The following is a 20,391-nucleotide window of genomic DNA, read 5'->3' on the forward strand; positions in this document are numbered from 1 at the left end:
CCGCAAGGAGGAGTCAACAAAAGACGTCATTCTACAAGCACGGGTGGTGACAAATAACTGCTCTGGAATTACACCCGGAACACCATATAACGATCTTTTATGAAACTGATCTTCCGCATCTTCACCATAAGAAGAACGACCAAAGCGCTCTTTTCTATGTTTCCAATAGAACTAAAACCTAGAAAAACAAGGACTGAAAAACTCCGAAAATAGAGACAGACAAACGGATCTCAACAAAATGGAGACTTTTATTAATTAATTCATAAAGTTTCATATTAAAAATTGATAAATAAAGCTTTTTGAGGGCTTACCATCGATCAATAGTCGATGGAAGCCCCAAATTTGATTGATGAAGGCTAGGAACATGCAGAGTACTTATTAAGAGACTATATTTTATGTTATGCATTGCGAATTAATTTAAATTATCTTCTTTTATGAATATAGTCCAAAAAGCAGATGACAATAATTAACCGGGACAGAGGATGTAGTACATAATGTACATTATTAATATAATAATTATAATTCACTTATTATTGATATTAGCATTCAATTACTTGTAAGCACTATGTAGCCATGACTTAGATATATTATTACTCATCATGAACCATCATTGATTTTTCCCATCCATTATTCACAAAAAGAACCTAGAATAAGAATAATATGACTGACTATACAACACATATGCCAACCTCTAAAATATCTAGTCAAAGCAGCCAAAATCGAATTATAAATATTTTTCCTGAATAATTTCTTCAACAGCTAAAAGTCATACAATTGGAAGCTTCCATCCATGCCAGCCAGCCATGGTCTTTCCTAACGTACATCTCGGGACATAATAAAGTTCTTGTGAACATTTAATCCCAAAAAACAAGTCAAACTTGGCGCACCTCCTTATATAAATACTCCCTACATTCTTCATTTATTTCTCATATCCTCATTTCTTTACATTTCTCTAACACTTCTTTTCTCCTAAACTCAACCAAAATCATCATCTAATATTTATTTTTTCATTCATTTATTTTATTACTTAAAAATTGTTAAATTTTGTATAAACTTGACATTTTGCAAAAAAAAAATAAAAAAAAGTGGATAAGTGAAAAGGGAAAAAATGGAGACAAGTACAGCAGATTTGTATAGGGTAGCAAGTGTAAGATTAGGGGGAGGATCATCATGGAGAAATAGTGGAAGAGATGTATTTTCGATGTCGGTTCGGGACGAAGATGATGAAGAAGCACTTAAATGGGCAGCACTTGAGAAATTACCTACTTATAATCGTGTTAGGAAAGGTATATTGACTCATATGACTGGTCCTGCTACTGAAATTGATGTTGATAAATTAGGGTTTGATGAGAAAAAGGTTATTTTGGAGAGACTTGTTAAAATTGCTGAGGAAGATAACGAGAAGTTCTTGCTTCGGCTCAGGGAACGTATTGATAGGTATATCTTATCTATCTTCAATTCATGCAAATTATATTATACTCGTATTATCGTCATATCAGCTAGTCGTTCTTAAGATGGAAGAAATTTAATTAATACTTGAATTAGTCCTCAAAATATAGTGAAACAATTACAGAGTATTATCTAGACTAGAATGAAATTTTTATGTTGTATCGTCATAATAATTTATATTATATAAATTCTCGTATAAAATGGTCTAAAAACGGTCACTTACAAAAAGGTTAAAATAAGGCCATATAGAAAAATCTTAGGCCAAAAATATTGACTTTTCTTCCCTTACAAGTATGCTTGGTCAATAATGATTGGATCATGTCAGATATTGTCATCCAAGTTGTTAAGGATGTGCTCAAGTGGTAGCATAATAATATCCTCCTAAAATTGGAAACATGTGTTTATGAGACCAATCATGTCGGCTACAATAATCGTGGCTGAACTTGTTGATGAACATGTCCCGAAACCATCTGAACCAAAAGTTTAAGCTTATTGTTAGAATTTCAAGATCGGTTTTTTATTCATTCTAAAACGCCCCTTTACACGAATGTCTGTTGGACTTGAATTGTAGATGTAGCTGTAGGCTTCCCCTAATCTGGTGCTAATATTCCACTTTAAAATTAAGGTGGTGGGATTCGAACCCGTGACCTTTTAATCACACTGACTCTGTTAAAATATAAAACCGATCTTGGGACTCCTTTAGGATTGGATTTCAAGGTCGGTTTTATATTCTAACAGAACCAACAACTAACAACAACACGGCTGAGCCAGTGAGCCTTAGTCTCAAAATAGGACTGAATTGAACTAAGGTGGCATAGGATCTTCACAAATTCTTGTTTGTAATGAAGGACATATCCGTCACAAGCTTTTACATATTGTCATTTTAAATTCCTAGGTGCAGTTTGACTCAACACAGTTATGTTCTGAGACTTAGAACAGCAATTTCTGCTTCTAACACTGGACTGTTTTTGTTTGAGTTTAAAATTTGCTTCTCAACTTCCCATTTCTTGTATGCAGAGTTGGAATCGATATCCCGACAATCGAAGTACGATATGAAAATTTGAATATTGGAGCTAGTGTTTTAGTTGGAAGCAGAGGCTTGCCTTCTGTCTTGAATTTCTTCACCAATACTATAGAGGTAATCAAATCCGAAAAAACAGTCACTTTCATTCCGACTTCAATTCCTTGTTGTTTCGTGTGACTGATACCATCTTTTGTGAAAATCTCTTGCAGGGTTTATTGAATCTTCTCCACATTCTTCCGAATAGGCGAAAACCCTTTGCAATCCTTCATGACGTCAGTGGAGTTATCAAGCCTGGCAGGATGACGTTACTGTTAGGCCCTCCTGGGTCTGGTAAGACGACATTACTGCTTGCGCTCGCTGGTAAACTCGCTAAGGATCTTGAGGTTAGATTTCAATTCTCAACCAGTTGTCGTTTCTAAACACGGAATTGATTTCATTTTCATGATTTCAATTGTAGAAATTCAAATGTTTGAATTCAATTCCAAATCCAATTTTAAAATTGCGTTTGGGAAACCCATGGAATTGGAATTTGAATTGAACTTGGGCGAGACGGATATGAGTCGAGGTCATTGGATGTTTTATATTTGAAAAAATTAAATATTGTCTCGGAAAATATTTACATTAGAAAAAATATCACAAAAAAAAATATTTTGATGAAATTTGACTAGCTTGGAATTGATAAGGAATTGAGTCGATTCCAATTCCAAATTCTAGGGTTCCCAAACAGTTAAAATATCTCAATTACGGAATTCAATTCCAATTCAAGATTCCCAAACATACCGTCTTAATTCAATATATTTGGAATTGTAGTTTTCGGGAAAGGTGACGTATAATGGACACACAATGGATGAATTTGTTCCTCAAAGAAGTTCAGCATATATCAGTCAACATGATCTTCACATCGGCGAGATGACAGTCAGAGAAACATTAGCCTTTGCTGCAAGAGTCCAAGGAGTTGGAACCAACTATGGTTAGTTCATGTTTAATTCCTTGCTTTGTAATTTTGATTATCTAGCTCGATTAGGAAGAGAAAGGCGAGAATTTATTGACTGGGACTGATGTTTGCAGATATGCTGGTCGAATTGTCGAGAAGAGAAAAAGCTGCCAATATTAAGCCTGATGCTGATATTGATATCTACATGAAGGTGGGAATTGTTTTAGCTAAAAATAGTAACTTTTACAAAATCATACAATTATATTTAAATTTTATTCTTTAAATCGCTAGGCGGCTGCAATGGAGGGACAGGAGGCTAGTGTGGTTACTGACTACATTATGAAGGTAAATAAATAAGATGTTTTCCGATTTTGCTCTGTTTGGTAAAACTAACTGAAAAGGTAGTTGAAAGCCTGAAACCTGAAAAGGTAGCTAAAAACTGAAAAGTTAACTGAGACCTAAAAAGCTAACTGATAAGGTAGCTGAAAATTAGGAACTGATAAGGTAGCTAATTATATAAAAAAAATGTTTGGCAAACTAACTGAAAAACTAACTAATTTTGAGGTCGCTTAAATTAAAAGTTGCGTGTATAGTCTGAGGAATGATTTCTAATTTGGTTGCGACAAATTACAGATATTGGGACTGGATGTATGTGCTGATACCCTAGTAGGGAATGAAATGATTAGAGGTATCTCGGGAGGACAAAGAAAACGTCTTACAACTGGTGAGATGCTTGTCGGACCAGCAAAAGCGCTATTTATGGATGAAATATCAACCGGGTTGGATAGTTCTACAACATTTCAGATTGTAAACTCAATCAGACAATCCAACCATATACTTAAAGGAACTGCTGTTATTTCTCTTCTCCAGCCTGCTCCTGAGACTTATGATTTGTTCGATGATATAATACTTATTTCTGATGGACAAGTCGTATACCAGGGTCCTCGTGAAAATGTTCTTGAGTTCTTTGAGCTTATGGGCTTCAAGTGCCCTCAGCGCAAGGGTGTTGCTGACTTCTTACAAGAAGTACGCTTCCTCCTCATATACTATATAACCGTCTCTTATAAGAATTTGTGTTCACTTTTGACTTATCTGGTTTTGGGAAAATGTTGAACAGGTAACATCGAGGAAAGATCAGGAACAATATTGGGCGCAGAGAAATGAACCGTATGCATTTGTGACTACTAAACAGTTTGCAGAAGGTTTTAAATCATTTCATATTGGCAGACAACGGGCACAGGAGCTTGTCGTTCCATACGACAAGTCAAAAAGTCATCCTGCGGCCTTAACAACACAGGAATACGGTCTGAACAAAAAGGAGTTGTTTAAAGCATGCTTGGCCAGAGAGGCATTGTTGATGAAACGGAACCAATTTATCTATGTTTTCAAGTCTGTTCAAGTGAGTACATCTATCCTTCCCTTCTCCCAATTCATGGATTATGCAACCAGTTGTACGGTATAGAATCCGAGCTTTATTAGAAAGTATCTGAACTCATCTATTTACACATTAAAAATATGAACTTTGAATTAGCTCAGAAAAAAATACATATAAGCTCGGATTCTTATAACTTAGTTGTACAATGTTCTATATACAACTGAATGTATAATCCTATTTGTGCCCTTCTCCTCTGTTTTGTTGGAGAGGCGATATTAATGGTTATCTTGCTTGATTGGCAGCTGGTTATCACGGCTCTTATTACCGCAACCTTGTTTCTAAGGACTCATCTAAAAAAAGATGGTGTGCAAGATGGTATGGTTTACTTGGGGGCACTCTTCTTCTCTCAAGTACAAATATTGTTCAACGGGTTCTCCGAGCTGTCATTGACCATCTTGAAACTTCCTGTCTTCTATAAGCAAAGGGATCTCCGGTTCTACCCGTCTTGGGCTTATTCCTTGCCATCATGGATTCTCAAAATCCCAATCTCACTCGTAGAAACAGCCATTTGGGTCGTAATAACTTACTATGTCATCGGCTATGATCCTAATGTCGGAAGGTTCTTCAAGCAATACTTGGTCCTCTTAGGTATTCATCAAATGGCTTCCGCTTTGTTTAGATTCAATGCCGGCCTTGGAAGGAACATGATTTTGGCTAACACTTTTGGCACCGGTGCCCTTGTCACTCTTCTCGTGTTGGGTGGTTTCATCTTGTCACGAAGTACGTAACAAATATTTATTTTTTTATTGTCAGCTGACCCCAAATCATTTTTGTTGTTGTTGTAATATAAACTGAACATGCTGGTTTCTGTGTTATTCTCAGAAACTGTGAAAAAGTGGTGGATATGGGGATACTGGATCTCTCCATTAATGTATGGGCAAAATGCACTGTCGGTGAACGAATTCCTAGGGCATAGTTGGAGCCATCAAGGAGTAGGAAAAGCAGTACTGGAAGCGCGTGGGATCTTTACATCCGCGTATTGGTATTGGATTGGACTGGCAGCTCTTGCAGGATATGTTGTTCTGTTCAATGGGTTGTATACTCTAGCTTTGACATATCTAAATCGTAAGTATCCATTTCAGAATGTAATTTCGTTCTTTTTTCTGTTGTTTGCGATTTTCTTCTCATAATTTCAACTATTTTGATGCAGCAATCGGGAAGCCTCAGGCTATTTTGTCTGAAGAAGATTTGGAGCAGAAACAAGCTAACTTAACTGGTCAAGCCATTGAGTTATCTTCAAGAGGAAGACGATCTTCCCGCTCTGGTTAGTCATCCATCATCCTAAAAATAAAAAAAGATTTATGACTTGAGTTTATTTTCATTATTCTTACTAGAAATTCATTTATACGAAATTTGCAGGAACAAATGGAGAAATCCAAGAAGTACAAGGAAGCGGCAAAAGAGGAATAACTCTTCCTTTTCAACCTCTCGCTATTACCTTTGACGAAATCAGATATTCAGTAGACATGCCTATGGTAATCTTTCTCTCTTGGACAAAGTTGTTGAATTTTTTTATTTTTTTTTGAAGTTCAAACCTAAATAAGTATGTAATGATTTTCAGGAAATGAAGGCACAAGGCGTAACTGAGGACCGTTTAGCACTTCTGAAGGGTGTAAGTGGGGCATTTAGGCCAGGCGTTCTAACAGCACTTATGGGTGTTAGTGGTGCTGGAAAGACGACTCTTATGGATGTATTAGCAGGTCGGAAAACTGGTGGTTACATAGACGGAGATATTAAAATCTCTGGGTATGAAAAAAACCAGGAAACATTTGCTAGAGTTTCAGGATACTGTGAACAGGCAGACATTCACTCGCCTCATCTTACTGTCTACGAATCACTGGTTTTCTCTGCCTGGTTAAGGTTATCCTCTGATGTCGATGCAGATGCACGAAAGGTAACTCCGACTAACTCCAAGTATTTCATTTCATTTCATTTTTCTGTTCTTATCCTTAATCCTCTAATAAAAAAGTAAATTCCATTTTTGCAGACTTTTGTAGAGGAGGTCATGGACCTTGTAGAGTTGGACTCTTTAAGATACGCACTTGTAGGACTACCGGGAGTAAATGGTCTCTCAACTGAGCAGCGAAAGAGGCTGACAATCGCTGTTGAACTAGTTGCCAACCCGTCTATTATTTTTATGGATGAGCCAACCTCAGGGCTTGATGCTAGAGCTGCAGCCATTGTGATGAGGACCGTCAGGAATACTGTGAATACAGGCCGGACTGTCGTTTGCACCATTCATCAGCCAAGCATTGACATTTTTGACGCTTTTGATGAGGTTTGATTCACCATAACCTTGAATCACTAATATATTTACAGTCAAAATCTGTATAGAGATTCACATATCATTATTTGCTTGATTTCAGTTGCTACTTCTCAAGCGAGGAGGAACACAAATATACTTTGGTCCTATAGGCCGCCATGGTTGTGATCTTATCGAATACTTTGAAGGTATTGAGGGAGTTCACAAAATCAAGGATGGGTATAATCCAGCAACATGGATGTTGGAGGTGTCATCAATTGCTCAAGAAACCGCACTTGGTGTCGACTTTTCTGAACTATACAAGAACTCGGAACTTTACAAGAGAAACAAAGCAGTGATACAGCAGCACAGTGTACCAGCTCCAGGATCAAAGGATCTATACTTCCCAACTCAATATTCACAGTCATTTCCTACACAATTTGCAGCTTGTTTATGGAAACAACATTGTTCGTATTGGCGAAACACCATGTACACTGGAATGAGACTCTTTTTTGCTCTCTTTGTTGGTGTTATGTTTGGTTCTATCTTCTGGAAACTCGGATCTAATACGTACTCTTTCACACTCATTTTTCCAACATTTTTCTCTTCTATATTTTTGTTAGTCAGTTACTAATCTAAACCATTGGATAATAATATTATAGGAAAACGCAACAAGGGCTTCTCAATGCCATGGGTTCAATGTATACAGCTGTTCTATTTCTTGGCATCCAAAACTCAGCCGGAGTTCAACCAGTTGTATTTGTTGAGAGAACCGTGTTTTACAGAGAAAGAGCAGCCGGAATGTATTCAGCTCTTCCCTATGCTTTTTCACAGGTATATTTAATTTCTCAACAGTTAAAAAGAGTCCACAATACAAGTCCAAAAGGGTTCCACTGTAAAACCAATTGGCAATAAAAGGAGTAGCCCTTTCCTTATATAGTAGAACTAATAATCCAATGTGGGATCCTTACATGTGTAACTCATATGGGCTGGAGCTTTATTCTCAACATTAGTTACAGAGTTTTGAAGTTAAGAAATAAATCAACTGAGTTACGAACCTCACACGTATTTGCCTACTAAAACAATGCAGATCTTGATTGAGATGCCATACTGTCTCCTCCAAACCGTCTTTTACGGAGCGACAGTGTATGCCATGATGGATTTCCAATGGACAGCATCCAAGTTCTTTTACTACTTATACTTCATGTACTTCACCTTGCTCTACTATACCTACTATGGCATGATGGCTGTTGGCGTTACCCCAAACGCGAGTGTAGCTGCCATTGTTTCCTCTGCATTTTACGGCATTTGGCAAGTCTTTTCCGGTTTCCTCATCCCTAGACCTGTAAGTCTTTTCTGGTTTCCTCATCCCTATTTCCTTTTTCGGATTATTAGGGTTTTCTTTCCTATTTCCTATTCTGGAAAATTTATGTGGCCGAAATCCATTTGAATGTGGGGTAGTGTGTGTTGTGTGGTCCAAATTCATTTCCTTATTTCTTGTGCAAAAATTTCATGCTTGCTGGAGGGTACTAACGTAACAAATCTGTATTTTCACAGAAAATGCCAATATGGTGGAGATGGTACTACTGGCTATGCCCTATTTCATGGAGCTTGTACGGTTTGCTAGTTTCTCAATTTGGTGATATTGACACTCTACTCACAGATTCTTTAACGGGAGAAACAGTAAAAACCCATTTGGAAAACTATTTTGGTTATAAGCACGATTTCTTGCCGGTAGTTGCCGGAGTGATTGTCGGGATTAACGTTCTTTTTGCTTTCACTTTCGCCTTCGCCGTCAGAACCTTCAATTTCCAGAGAAGATGAAGATGATGATGATGGCTCTTAAGAATGCACATTCTTTTTAGGTCATGTTTTAATATATATAGGCTTTACTTGTAGAATATACCAAGTACTTTATTTTGTATAGGTTTTGTATTTTGTATCATTATATTATTGTTTCCCATTTTTGTAATGAATTAATAGAACACTGAAAATGTATTTTCTGACTGTTGTCAAAAATTGTATTACAGTCTTAAAGGAATTTTTCGGAGTATAATAAATAAAATCTCGGCTCAAAATTGATCTCTATTTAACTTAATTTTTAGTTTATTTTCTTGATCGGGATATTGCAGTCTGATGTTTAAATCATTGTTACGAGATTACAAAAAGATGGATCGTCACAAACTCACAATATATTTTACATAGCTAATATATTTTACATACCAACAATATCAATATCAATATCAATATCAATATCAATGTCATAGTTACATTCTACATAGCAAATAACATAGGCTAAAATAACAGCAAGTGCATAATCAGGCCGTTGAGTTGGGTCAGGTCAGCCCATGTTGGTTTGGGTCAGGTCAGCCCATGTTAATTTGGGTCAAATCAGGTATGGTTAGGTTGGGTAAAGTCAGGTTTGGTTGATTCAGGTTGAACTGACATGGGATGGATCATGTCAAGACAGGTTGGGTTGGGTCAGGTCAACTCATGTTGGGTGGAGTTGAGTGAAGTCAGGTTCAATTGGGTAAACCCATTTGGGAGTTTGTTGAGGTCAATTGTGATACAGGTTGATTTGTGTCATGACACAATTGGGGGTGATTCAGTTTGGGTAAGGACGTACCCAAATTGGGTTGTTCACGTCAAACGCAATTTAGGATGGGTTAGGTCAGACTGAATTGGGTTAAGCCAGGTCAAACATAATTGTGCTGGATCAGGTGACATAGAATTGGGTTAAGCGAGACTCAATTGGATTCGTACACATTTTTAATTTCTTGACGGGTTAAAATTCTCGGCATTGTTCTATAGATTAAGTTAAACAAAAATTAATAATGCAATTTAAATTTAAAAACTCCGTTTTGATTTTATAATTGAATAAAAATGGTGAAAGTAATATTAAACTCACTATTTTTGTCATCCTTTTGTCATCAGACTCTACGCGATATATTTTAATTAAACCGATTATGAGAGTGAAGGGAGAAGGTAAGAGAGAAGGTGGGAGGGGGAAGATAAATAGCAATCCTCTAAATATTGTAATCTAACAAAAACAAACATGAAACCCAAAACATCCGAGTGACCCAAATCTAATTGGTTCTATGTTCCAAAATTTGTTGGATAAAAATGTTTACTTAGCAGGAATTTCATCCTCGTACAGTCGTACTTGCTCAAAATCACATCATCTACCAACAATATCTCAATGCCATAGTTACATTCTACATAGCAAATAACCGAGGCTAAAATAACAGCAAGTGCATAATCAGGCCGTTAGAGTTCAAAATGGCAGCTGAAACAGGTTAAACTATTTCTCCGTAACAAACGTTGCTCAGATGCAATTTGAATGGGAAGATTGAGTCCGTCTCTGATTTCCTTCTTGTAAACTGGATCTAAGAAAGACTCATGGATGAACTTTCGAGAACCGTTCATAAGCTCAGACTTTAAGAGCAGTTTTATGAACCATCGTCTCCTTTTGTATCTCATGGCAGCTTTTCTCTACCAGGCCAAGCAGCTTCTCTAGGTTCATTGACCAAGAGTTGAGGACAGCGTTGCTGTCCTTGACAACCTGAAAGAATACATCTCCGGTTGGCCTGTCAACTTTCGCAACCACAGCTTTTGAAATGACCATATCTGATAGATGCTTCTCGGCATCCTGAGATAATAACATTATCAAGGCAGAATGAGAATACAAAAGTTAAGTCCAAAAAAAAATAATGTCACCAGCCTTTGGTTGTGAGAAAGAGTTATATATAAAAAGGCAACAAACCTGTAAAGTAAGGCACAATAATTCTGAAAATCTCTTCAAGGAGATCCTAGAGTAATATTTTGAAAGCACAAGTATGTTCTGCAAAACCAATGAAAAATGCAATCAATAAACAGTTGGATGTTCTCAAAGAAGAAAAAGAAATAGATGAACAAATAGTATTACTAACATGTTCAATAACCCTTTGCCTTAGATCTTCAGCAGCCTTTTCACCTAAAGGGCCCCCAAGCAAGTTCATTTCACTAGCAAATTCAACCTCAAATTCGTTCCAGAGTGTTGTCCACGAGATAACCTCCATTGAGAGTAACTGCTTCAACAGCAATCTATGCAGCATATCAAAAGAACCCATTAAACCAGACAAGAGAAGCAGATGTAAGGAAGTTCACACCTCGGGGAAAAAATTAGATCCATAAAAAATTGACATACTTGAACTTAGGAATTTCAGAAAGATTCTTATCCTCTAAAGTAGAGTTAAGAAGACTTGACTGCATCGGATCATGTGGAGCAAGAGCCAAATACCAGCAGATTTTCCTTAGGATCTGCATACAGCGACATATTATAGAACTACCAAGGAGACAAATGATTATGCTAGAATTTAATAATGAAACCATTATTTACCGGAATCCACTGTCCAGGATCTTCCTTAACAGAAGGTATGCCATAGATCGCCTTGTAGCACCGACATACTTCAAGGTACTCATTGTGGTGCCTGTAGTATCTGAAGTACATGCAACTTGTTAGGCACTCAGAATATATACGAGTAACCAAGACCATATAATTCACACGTAAGAACCATGATATAGAATTTCAAATGACTCTTTCTCGAGAATTTCAATGACATAAGGCCGCAAATCTCTCAAGCAGAGGATATCGATCAAAGAACACCAACGGTCACTGAGTTCTGTACTTCTGTACAACAAGACACCCAGGTGGGTAACACTTGTTCCAGTACAGATAGACCAATACGTTCTGAGCTTTTTGCACATAGCTCTTCAACTTTTTGACCTTATTGTAAGGTTTCTGATCTTTCTCAAGGAATCTAAATTTATATTTAAATTTTTCTTGAAATTCGCATTAAAGTTCAGAAGAACATGCCCCAAGTCTTAGAACAAGGGAAGTAAAGGATCTACAGAATCAAATGGTGTACGGTATCAGCCTTAGTTCAATCCAATGCCTCTATTTTAATAATAGAGAGTACTAGTAGAAAATACCAAAGAGTAAAGAATAAACATATCGCATGAAATTTAGATCTCTAGTTCCCAAAAAAACGTTTGTGATGAAGCTTCAACTCAGATTCCACATCCTCAATGAAACTCCATCAAATAAGGAAAACAACACTAGAGATACAGACATAAAAAACAAAACAAAAAAAATTGCAAGTCGGGATAGATCCTACTTCTGGACATATCAAATTAATTGCATAAATATATAAATACATGAAAACCGAACTTAAAGAAAAGCTGAGGCAAGTCAGACAACAAGACCACATTGTATTATGCATAGAACAGAATGCAACTAACCGAATCATCAGCTCGTTATATATACGTTTTAGCTGAAGCAGAGAGGGAATATCAGCGGGAGGCTCTTCCATTACAGCGTCACCGTGTTTTGTTGTTCTCTCTGTTTTTGAATCAATGTCAAAAACTCGCGGACTAATCCTTTTTGAAAGGATTTGAGCCCGGACATAGTCTTGACGGTCCAAACAAAGACGGACCTGAAAATTAGAGCATAATTTCGAATATGAACCCAGCCTTTCAGCAAGTAATAAGAGGTGAGAGGGGATGTTCGTAAGTAGCCCAACATATTTATTTCCAATGAAGGAAACAGGTATGAAAACATCATGTTGGTGAAAAGCTGAACATACTTGCTCAAGAATGAATGCTATTTTCTCGGTTTTTGCCATAGCACCAAAAGTTTCAACCTGCCGAATCAGAAATTATAGAATGCAAGAAGCTAGCTCATTAGTTCAAATGAATCCGGCTGAAAAAAACTGCTAAAAATGTATGCAAGCCTAAAAAATACAAAAGCCATACTAACCGCCATCTCTTGCATTAACTCAGCAGCCTCATCAATAAGCCCTTGTTCCTCTTTGATCTTAGCAAGGCTCTTAATCAATCTTGCCCTTTCTATTTCAACGTATATCTGCACAAAATACAAAGACTGTATAAACCATACTCCAAGACTGTCTGTAAACATTTGGAACTATGAGTATGAACATATATCTATCCCTAAGCGAACATATTTACCTTCCCGCTGATACGATGCTAAGAGTCTTAATAAGCTCTATGCGAGTCTCTAGATCGGGCGTTTGGTCTATGTACTGCATTGCCTGCTGTACCATAGCTGTCACAGCCTGGTAAGAACAGAGTTGTGCTTTAGATAAAGGGAAAAGCAATAAATAATATCATACAAATTTCATGGAAGGATAATGCAAAAGACAATCAATTAATCAGATACAGCTCAAATGGATAATATTAAAAATCATTTCCACTACTTAAGTTGCCCTGAGAAGTCTTCAAATATGCACACACAGAATTGTAGTCCCTTTGTTCATCAAAAACATACATTTTCATTATTGAGACATTTAACGCCATTTAACAACTTCCTGACCCAATTATTTTCTTAGAACTGTACACCGTTACTCATTCAAAGAAATTGTACCCTGGTAACCTCCATCTGAACTACAACACCTAACCGCCCTCATTACGAACCTGCCAACGACCCTTAGACCCCACAACCATCACCAAATAACAGCTGACCACCCCTACATCACTCTACCACCATCGGAGAGCCTGAAGATCCTCCAACATCCATGGCGATCAGCCCAAAAACCTCCCAAACACCACCACCGAGCCTAGATCTTAACATAGCTGACTCACCCAAAAAAAACTCATAGGCATAGGTGACATTCACATCTGCCTTCAACTCCACCTCACCGCCACCCAATAGTAAAAGTGGTAGTGTATGAAGACAAAGGCACCTAAATTCTCATCAAATCGGAAAATAAATTATGTCAATGGAGGGCTCCAGAAGTAACTACCTTTCCAAATAAGTACAAGTGACAAAAACAATTCTCATGAGCAGTGAATACCTGTTTGAGTTGACCTCGACGCTTAGACAACAAAACAATTTGATCATTCAACATCTTCCAGGCACGAGCTTCAAAGCAAAGGCTAAGAATGCTACACACAGCCTTTTTTGTTTCAGCAACTTCATTAGCATTCCTCATTTGCCTCTCTATATCCAAAAGTGCTTCTACTTTTGCTTCAAGAATTTCCTGTGGACAATAAGCAAGTACCGTAAGGCGTAAACCCTACAATAAGCAAGTTTCTTCTAACCCCTTACTTAATTCTTTCACATTGATACCAACCAATCACCCCCAACACCCCGACGACAAAATATAAAAAATTGTGCCCAGAAACGAAATCAACCCCAAAACCCTGACGAAATAGAAAAAATTGTGCAAATGAACGAAATGTATTCCGTCCCGGTCATTTGTTATCCTTTGGTTTTGGCACAAAGACCAAGAAAAGAGGGGAGAGTCAATTACTAAATGACATGTGGACCAAATTGAGTGTGAATGACCAAATTGTTCATCGAATGCATTTCTAATATAGAAAGGACAACAAATGACTGATACATCCCAAAATGGAAAAGAACAACAAATGACTGGGACGGAGTGAGTAGAATATATTGAAACAATTATTTAATAGGCCAAATACATAAAGGCAATTAATTAAGTTTCAACAATTTGAAAATGAAAGTAAGATCTAGCGAAACTCACCGCCATGGCTGCTGCTTGAGTGGATAATTTAGTTTGAGTACCTTTGGACCTAATATATTGAAATTAAACAATTATTAATTGAAATAATGAAATAGCTATAATAACATTGCTGATCTAAAACATGTTAACGATTGAATTGAAATTTGATAAAACTTACTAAGATGAAAACACGAAACGACGGATGAGGAACGAACAGCTACAGTAAGAAAATAAAGAGTACGCCGGAAGAGAAGATGAAATCACAATTTCTTACTCTCTCCTAACCTTTATATTCTACCCCTTTTCTTTTTTCACAAGAAACTATATAGTGAATAATTTCCTTTTTCTTACTCTCTCCTAAGTCCTAACCCACACAAGCGGTCAATAATTCCCTTTTTCTTTTTTTTTGTGTTTACCTTTTTCCAACTAAATAAACTCAGCTAGTCTTGTTAATATCCGTTTATAGTTAACAATGGTTCAAATAACTTGAAAGTGGTGACATTTTTTACCCCACTAGGCCACTACCCTACTTGTTGATTGTCCTATTAGGAATATGGTATTATATTTGGTCCGTCTTTAGTTATAGACGGATATGTGCCGTCTATAATGAGATTTTGTGAAATAAACCATTACATTTCCTTGCCACCTCCTCATTTAAAGTTACTTTCCATTTTTCTAATAATTGTAAATTTATTCATCTCTATCTACCTTAATAATGGAGTAATACGTAAACTATCTAGTAGGATTGAGGGAATAATAAATTTGAGGGAATAGAGGACAATAAAATAGAAATAGATAGAAGTATATAAAGGTCTTGGAATAGAATTACACATTATTTTTGGTTGAATTAGAAAGAAGTCATTTTCTAGTGAAAACAAAATGGGGAAATTGAAGTTAAAAGTAAAGCTAAAATATTTTGGCCCGAGATCATTCATCATTCGAACACTAAAAATAATGATAGATCATACCGGGGGAACCTAACTAGTAGCAAATGATAGCGCTTGTTATCCCAAATTTTCAAAAAATAATTAAGAATATCGATTTTTACTACCCAAAAATTCTTAAAATAAAACCCTAACATAAGTATAGAACAACAGGAAGAAAATTCGTTACCCAAAAAATTTAGTTCTACACTTCTACGTTGGCCCCTCACTCTCATACAAACTCCAAGGAAGAAGGCATAGTACACCACGGCAAGTAATAAAAGAAAAATAGAACATTGAAAATGTCGTTTCGCTAGTTGTTGTTGCATCACCTCTTTACATACTTTGGTGTTATACGTAGAAAATTAGAAATACGCTATTTCCCCCCTTTTTTAAGTGATTTTAGAATGCAAAACAAATAATTAAAAAATCTAAAAATATATTTGAAAGAAAAAATTCAATACTCTTCGTTACAAGTATAAGATTTTACATTAAAAATTGATTAAAAAAACATAAATCTTCGTATCAAGTTTTATTTATATTTATTTTAAATTTTTGTTTTTTGGTTGATAGTGGGTGGTATTAAGAAACGGTAGAGTGAAGTGTTAGAAGTCCTATTAGGGAAAATAGCAATGCTAGTGACCTTTTGTTCCACGATCTCCTCCTCTCGAAAACAAATATCTAAAATTTTGCTAACATAGATAACAAATGCAAATAGATATTTAAATAGAGTATTGTCTTATAGGTTGGTGAGAGTAAAATAAATGAGACTGATTTGAAAGAGATTGTTCAAATTTAACTAAGCTTATATGTATATTTTTGAGTTATATTATAATTTTTTTAGTTTAATGTTCAATTGAATGAACTTGGAAACTTTATAGTAAAACTTATAAACTTTAATACAAAACTCAAAAGGGTTATTTCATAACAATAATCCATCATATTGGTGGTATGCAATAATCACTCCGTCCTATCAATAATCTCAATTAAATCCAACCTAAGCATCATACCTTCTAATAACGAACCAGCTGATATTTTTTTATGTTTATGTGTATCAAATAAATCAAGTACTTGATTCATCACTTGAAAATATTACACATAATGACATAAACATCACATATACCTAGGGGTGAGCAAGTTTAGGTCCGGACCGGAAAAATGGACCGGACCGGACCATTTGGTCTGGACCAAACCCGGACCGAATTTTTTAGGTCCGGTCCTCGGTCCTCATTTTTTGAGTTTTCGGTCTTGATGCAGTCCGGACCAAACCCGGATATTTTAGGTCCGGACCAAATGGACCGAATTTTATGTTTCTAAAGACTATTATTAGAATATTATAAACTAAATTACCATTTTATCTTCACAAGACATTACAAATTAATATTGAATATTTTTTTCTCAAAAACAATCGTCTAATTATTCATCAACATTTAATTTACTGAAACTTAAATGTAATTATCATACACGAAATAGTGAAAGAATTAGTTCTAGGTCCATTTCGGTCTAAGACCGGACCGGACCGAATATTTCGGGTTTGGTGTGGTCCAAGACCGAAAGTTTTAGGTCCGGTCTTCGGTCTACAAAAAAATTATTTTCGGTCTTCGGTCCGGTCCGGTCTTGGACCGATGCTCAGCCCTACATATACCAGCTAGGTTGTCCAAAAACTATCAAATATTCCAACACAAACTTTAAAAAATATCAGTTGGTTCGTTATTAGAAGGTATGATGCTTAGATTGGATTTAGTTGGGATTATTGATAGGATGGAGTGATTGTTGCAGCTTGCAGACCACCAATATGATGGATTATTGTTATGAAATAACCCAACTCAAAAAATTTATTATAATGTTCAAAAATTATAAAATTGGTGGTAGTACATCAAATGTATAATTCACTTACTGTCATACTTCGCCAAAATACCAACACAAATAATACTCCCTCCTAGTTGCTCATTTCTTTTCCTACCATTTTGTACAAGAAATAAGAAAATGATTTTGGACTACACAAAACAATCTACCCCACATACAAATGAATTTTGACCACACAAATCCTTCCACAAAAAAGGAAAGAGAGAAGAAAATCCGACTATCACAAAAAAGGAAAGAGAGAAGAAATGACCGACTAAGAGGGGGTATTAGTTAATTTTGAGGAAATGAATGAGTAGAGCTGGACAACATAGCGGGCCAGCCCAGCACAGCCCGACCCAGTCCGGGCCAAAATTCAGCAGCCCGGCAGCCCATGGCCCAGCCCGGTCAGCCCTACGAGCTGTGCTAGTGTTGGGTTTTTCCAGCCCAGCCCGTTTTTAAAAAAAAAAAATTTTTGTAAGCAGCCCAGCCCGGCCCTATAGTGTCGTGCCCGGGCCTGACCAAAACTAGCCCAGCCCGGCCCGGTCCTATGTTAGTGCCGTGCCAGTGCCGCTTTACCCCAGACCAGCCCGCCCTTGACCCGCACCAGCCCCGCCAAGCCCAGCCCAGCCCAATGTCCACCTCTATGAATGAGCACAATATAGAGGTCTTTTTAGTACAACGTTTTGGTTGCAATGTTTAACACATTCTTATTTATAATGGGGTCTTTTTCGCTATAAATTATGACGGATTCAAATATGAACATTTTAATAAAGAAAATATAACAATTATTTAATAGATAACATTTTATAAGTGATTATTTTTTATTTTAAAATAGTCACATTTGTGATCGTCATAATTTATGACCGTCACAAGAGAGAATAAACACCGTTAGAATAAAGTCAAGTCTTACCTACGGTACACTTCAATTTAAAAGTAGTACAACTGCTTAGATGCAGACATGCAGTACCATCGTCCATCAACCTGTTCCTATAAACTCTGCATTTTGCCCTTTTCTCTCTTTGCTTAATTCATCAAAACAAAAAAGAAATAAGAATTTATAAAAATGGGTATGTCAACTTATTGCAGCCTTAATGCGTTGCCTCCATCACCACCCCATGATCCTGGCTCCTCCCCTCCCAAGACAACTCTTATGCTAAGGTAACACCACCAATTCTTGTACAAGACCGTTCAACACGAAAAGTGATCATTTTTTTTAACATAAAAAATGGTTACTGTTTATAATAAAACGATCACCTTTTATGCATAGCACACATTAGAAACTAACAATTACACAAATAATAAAATTTAACGGCATCACATCTAATTTATAAATAAACGTTTTATATTCCGATCCACAACTAAATAAAAATGTTTGAATTCTACAATTATTTACCTTTATTTCATTATTTATACATGACATTTATTCTAAATAAAAGTAAACAAATGATTAGAATTGGTTTGTAATATCACCAGCTAACTAGTACAGAGCCCGAGTAATATATGCACGGTATATATGAAATTTTGGTTTTTAGTTTATAACTTCACAATTCATTAATTTTGAATACTTGATTAATTAGGAAAGTTGATGATGAAATTAGATCAACAAGAAGGAAGAACAAAAGTGTGATGGCAAGTATTGCAATTACAATAGTAATTGGTCTAGAGGTGGGAGATCTTATAAACACCAATATGAATGGAGAGTTTAATTCAATGGCAAGTGAAATGGCAATCATTGAAACCAAATTAAACAACAACAACAACAACAAAAGGAGAATAGCAAGATGGAGTGAAAAAAGAATATGCCCACCATGGCATATCAACTCCTTGGAGACAATTGTCCCTGAAAACCTCCCGAGGCGGTCGTTTGCTCGATCAAAATGGGAGGGAGCTTCTTACTCCATTCTTAAGTCTGCCCCATCAACTCAATTTTCGCCTACGACGAAAATTAGTTGTTTTACAATGTAATCTAAGGAGGATTCCAAATTTGTATATATTGTGCTCGTATTAGTACCTAGTTAAAGATTATGTTAATTAATATCAACAAATGGCTTCGTCTTAACCGCTAAACTAAGACGCTTTATACCCTAAATAATTAAGAAGGCTTGTATATGTTGCGAACAAATTTGGCTGTACATGGATATATTTGTAGTACAAAGTTGTAGTACAACGGAATAGAAAACTGAGCTACTTCTATTTCAGTGTAGTACAAAATTACAAATGTACGCAAAAATGACCGGGGACAGGTGAATACTGAATAAGGGTGGCAGGGGCGTCTAAGACCCGTGCAACCACGGGCGGAGGAACTAGGCCTCCAATTTTGGACACTGAATTTACAAGCTTTATTGATGAAATTCAATATAAACATCGAAATATAGTAAACTTGTACATTCATATTTAGGGACTCATTTTTTTGCGGTGTCCCGGGCCTCTGTTAGTTACAAGACGCCCCTGAAGGGTGGCAAAGACACGTTGGTCATGTCGTCAGCACCACCGTCGGGCGCACCACCACTATCCCTCTCCGACCACGCTCTGACCTCTCAAACGAGTCGAAAGGGCAGGTTATGGCCCGTTACGAGTTCGGTCATTTCGAGGTCATTTCGAGTTCGGGTAGAAAATACGGTCGGGTTTGTAACATATGGGTTTGTAGGGGTCGGGTTTCGGGACAGAAACAGGTATGACTAACACCTTTTTATAAATGTTTGTTTTCTGTAATTTAAATTATAAACATATAGTTGTTCTTAATCTTTATAATTATCTGTTTAATATGACTGTTTACGGATATTAATGTACTTAAGGCTAATTATAGTTATACACACGAGACTAATGATGAGATTAAGATTCTAAAAAACGTCGAGCTTGGCTTGACGCTTGCTTTCGTGGACGTGAGGTCCGTGGAGTGGACTCCTTCTCTCGACTTACACCTGAAAACAAGAATAAACCTAGCCTTAGAGATTCCGAGGAAAGCCTCTCTGAGCTTAAATCAGATCCTTTTTAAGTCATTTTTAGGTCGACCAGG

The 20,391-nt window shown here is 36.6% G+C and overlaps 3 protein-coding genes across 4 annotated transcripts; 2 read left to right on the top strand and 1 right to left on the bottom strand.

Annotated features, from left to right (window-relative positions):
* The first annotated feature begins 755 nt into the window (after positions 1-755).
* Positions 756-9,162, top strand: LOC141595743 (pleiotropic drug resistance protein 1-like). The gene is made up of 18 exons (XM_074415710.1): positions 756-1,437; positions 2,467-2,587; positions 2,683-2,856; positions 3,284-3,443; positions 3,542-3,618; positions 3,699-3,752; positions 4,041-4,433; positions 4,525-4,806; positions 5,085-5,562; positions 5,665-5,907; positions 5,993-6,106; positions 6,202-6,317; positions 6,404-6,736; positions 6,830-7,120; positions 7,209-7,654; positions 7,747-7,918; positions 8,175-8,429; positions 8,642-9,162. The coding sequence occupies exons 1-18, from the start codon at positions 1,109-1,111 to the stop codon at positions 8,906-8,908; spliced, it is 4,305 nt and encodes a 1,434-aa protein (XP_074271811.1). The 5' UTR covers positions 756-1,108; the 3' UTR covers positions 8,909-9,162.
* A 1,000-nt stretch (positions 9,163-10,162) lies between these two features.
* On the bottom strand, positions 10,163-14,878 carry LOC141595749 (26S proteasome non-ATPase regulatory subunit 12 homolog A-like). The gene is made up of 12 exons (XM_074415716.1): positions 14,786-14,878; positions 14,629-14,669; positions 13,936-14,121; positions 13,092-13,197; positions 12,882-12,988; positions 12,709-12,765; positions 12,365-12,558; positions 11,463-11,562; positions 11,271-11,383; positions 11,014-11,167; positions 10,848-10,925; positions 10,163-10,733 (listed from the first exon to the last, which is right to left on the bottom strand). The coding sequence occupies exons 2-12, from the start codon at positions 14,632-14,634 to the stop codon at positions 10,515-10,517; spliced, it is 1,320 nt and encodes a 439-aa protein (XP_074271817.1). The 5' UTR covers positions 14,635-14,669; positions 14,786-14,878; the 3' UTR covers positions 10,163-10,514.
* A 3,467-nt stretch (positions 14,879-18,345) lies between these two features.
* On the top strand, positions 18,346-19,575 carry LOC141648459 (protein CHLOROPLAST VESICULATION). 2 transcript variants are annotated; one of them, XM_074457171.1, is made up of 2 exons: positions 18,346-18,533; positions 18,953-19,575. In XM_074457171.1, the coding sequence occupies exons 1-2, from the start codon at positions 18,439-18,441 to the stop codon at positions 19,338-19,340; spliced, it is 483 nt and encodes a 160-aa protein (XP_074313272.1). In that variant the 5' UTR covers positions 18,346-18,438; the 3' UTR covers positions 19,341-19,575. The 2 variants fall into 2 exon arrangements, with proteins under 2 accessions (XP_074313272.1, XP_074313351.1); XM_074457250.1 differs by having other exon boundaries at positions 18,974-19,575.
* Positions 19,576-20,391: the final 816 nt, after the last annotated feature.

Source organism: Silene latifolia, chromosome 1, assembly GCF_048544455.1.
Source record: "Silene latifolia isolate original U9 population chromosome 1, ASM4854445v1, whole genome shotgun sequence".
NCBI lineage: Eukaryota > Viridiplantae > Streptophyta > Magnoliopsida > Caryophyllales > Caryophyllaceae > Silene > Silene latifolia.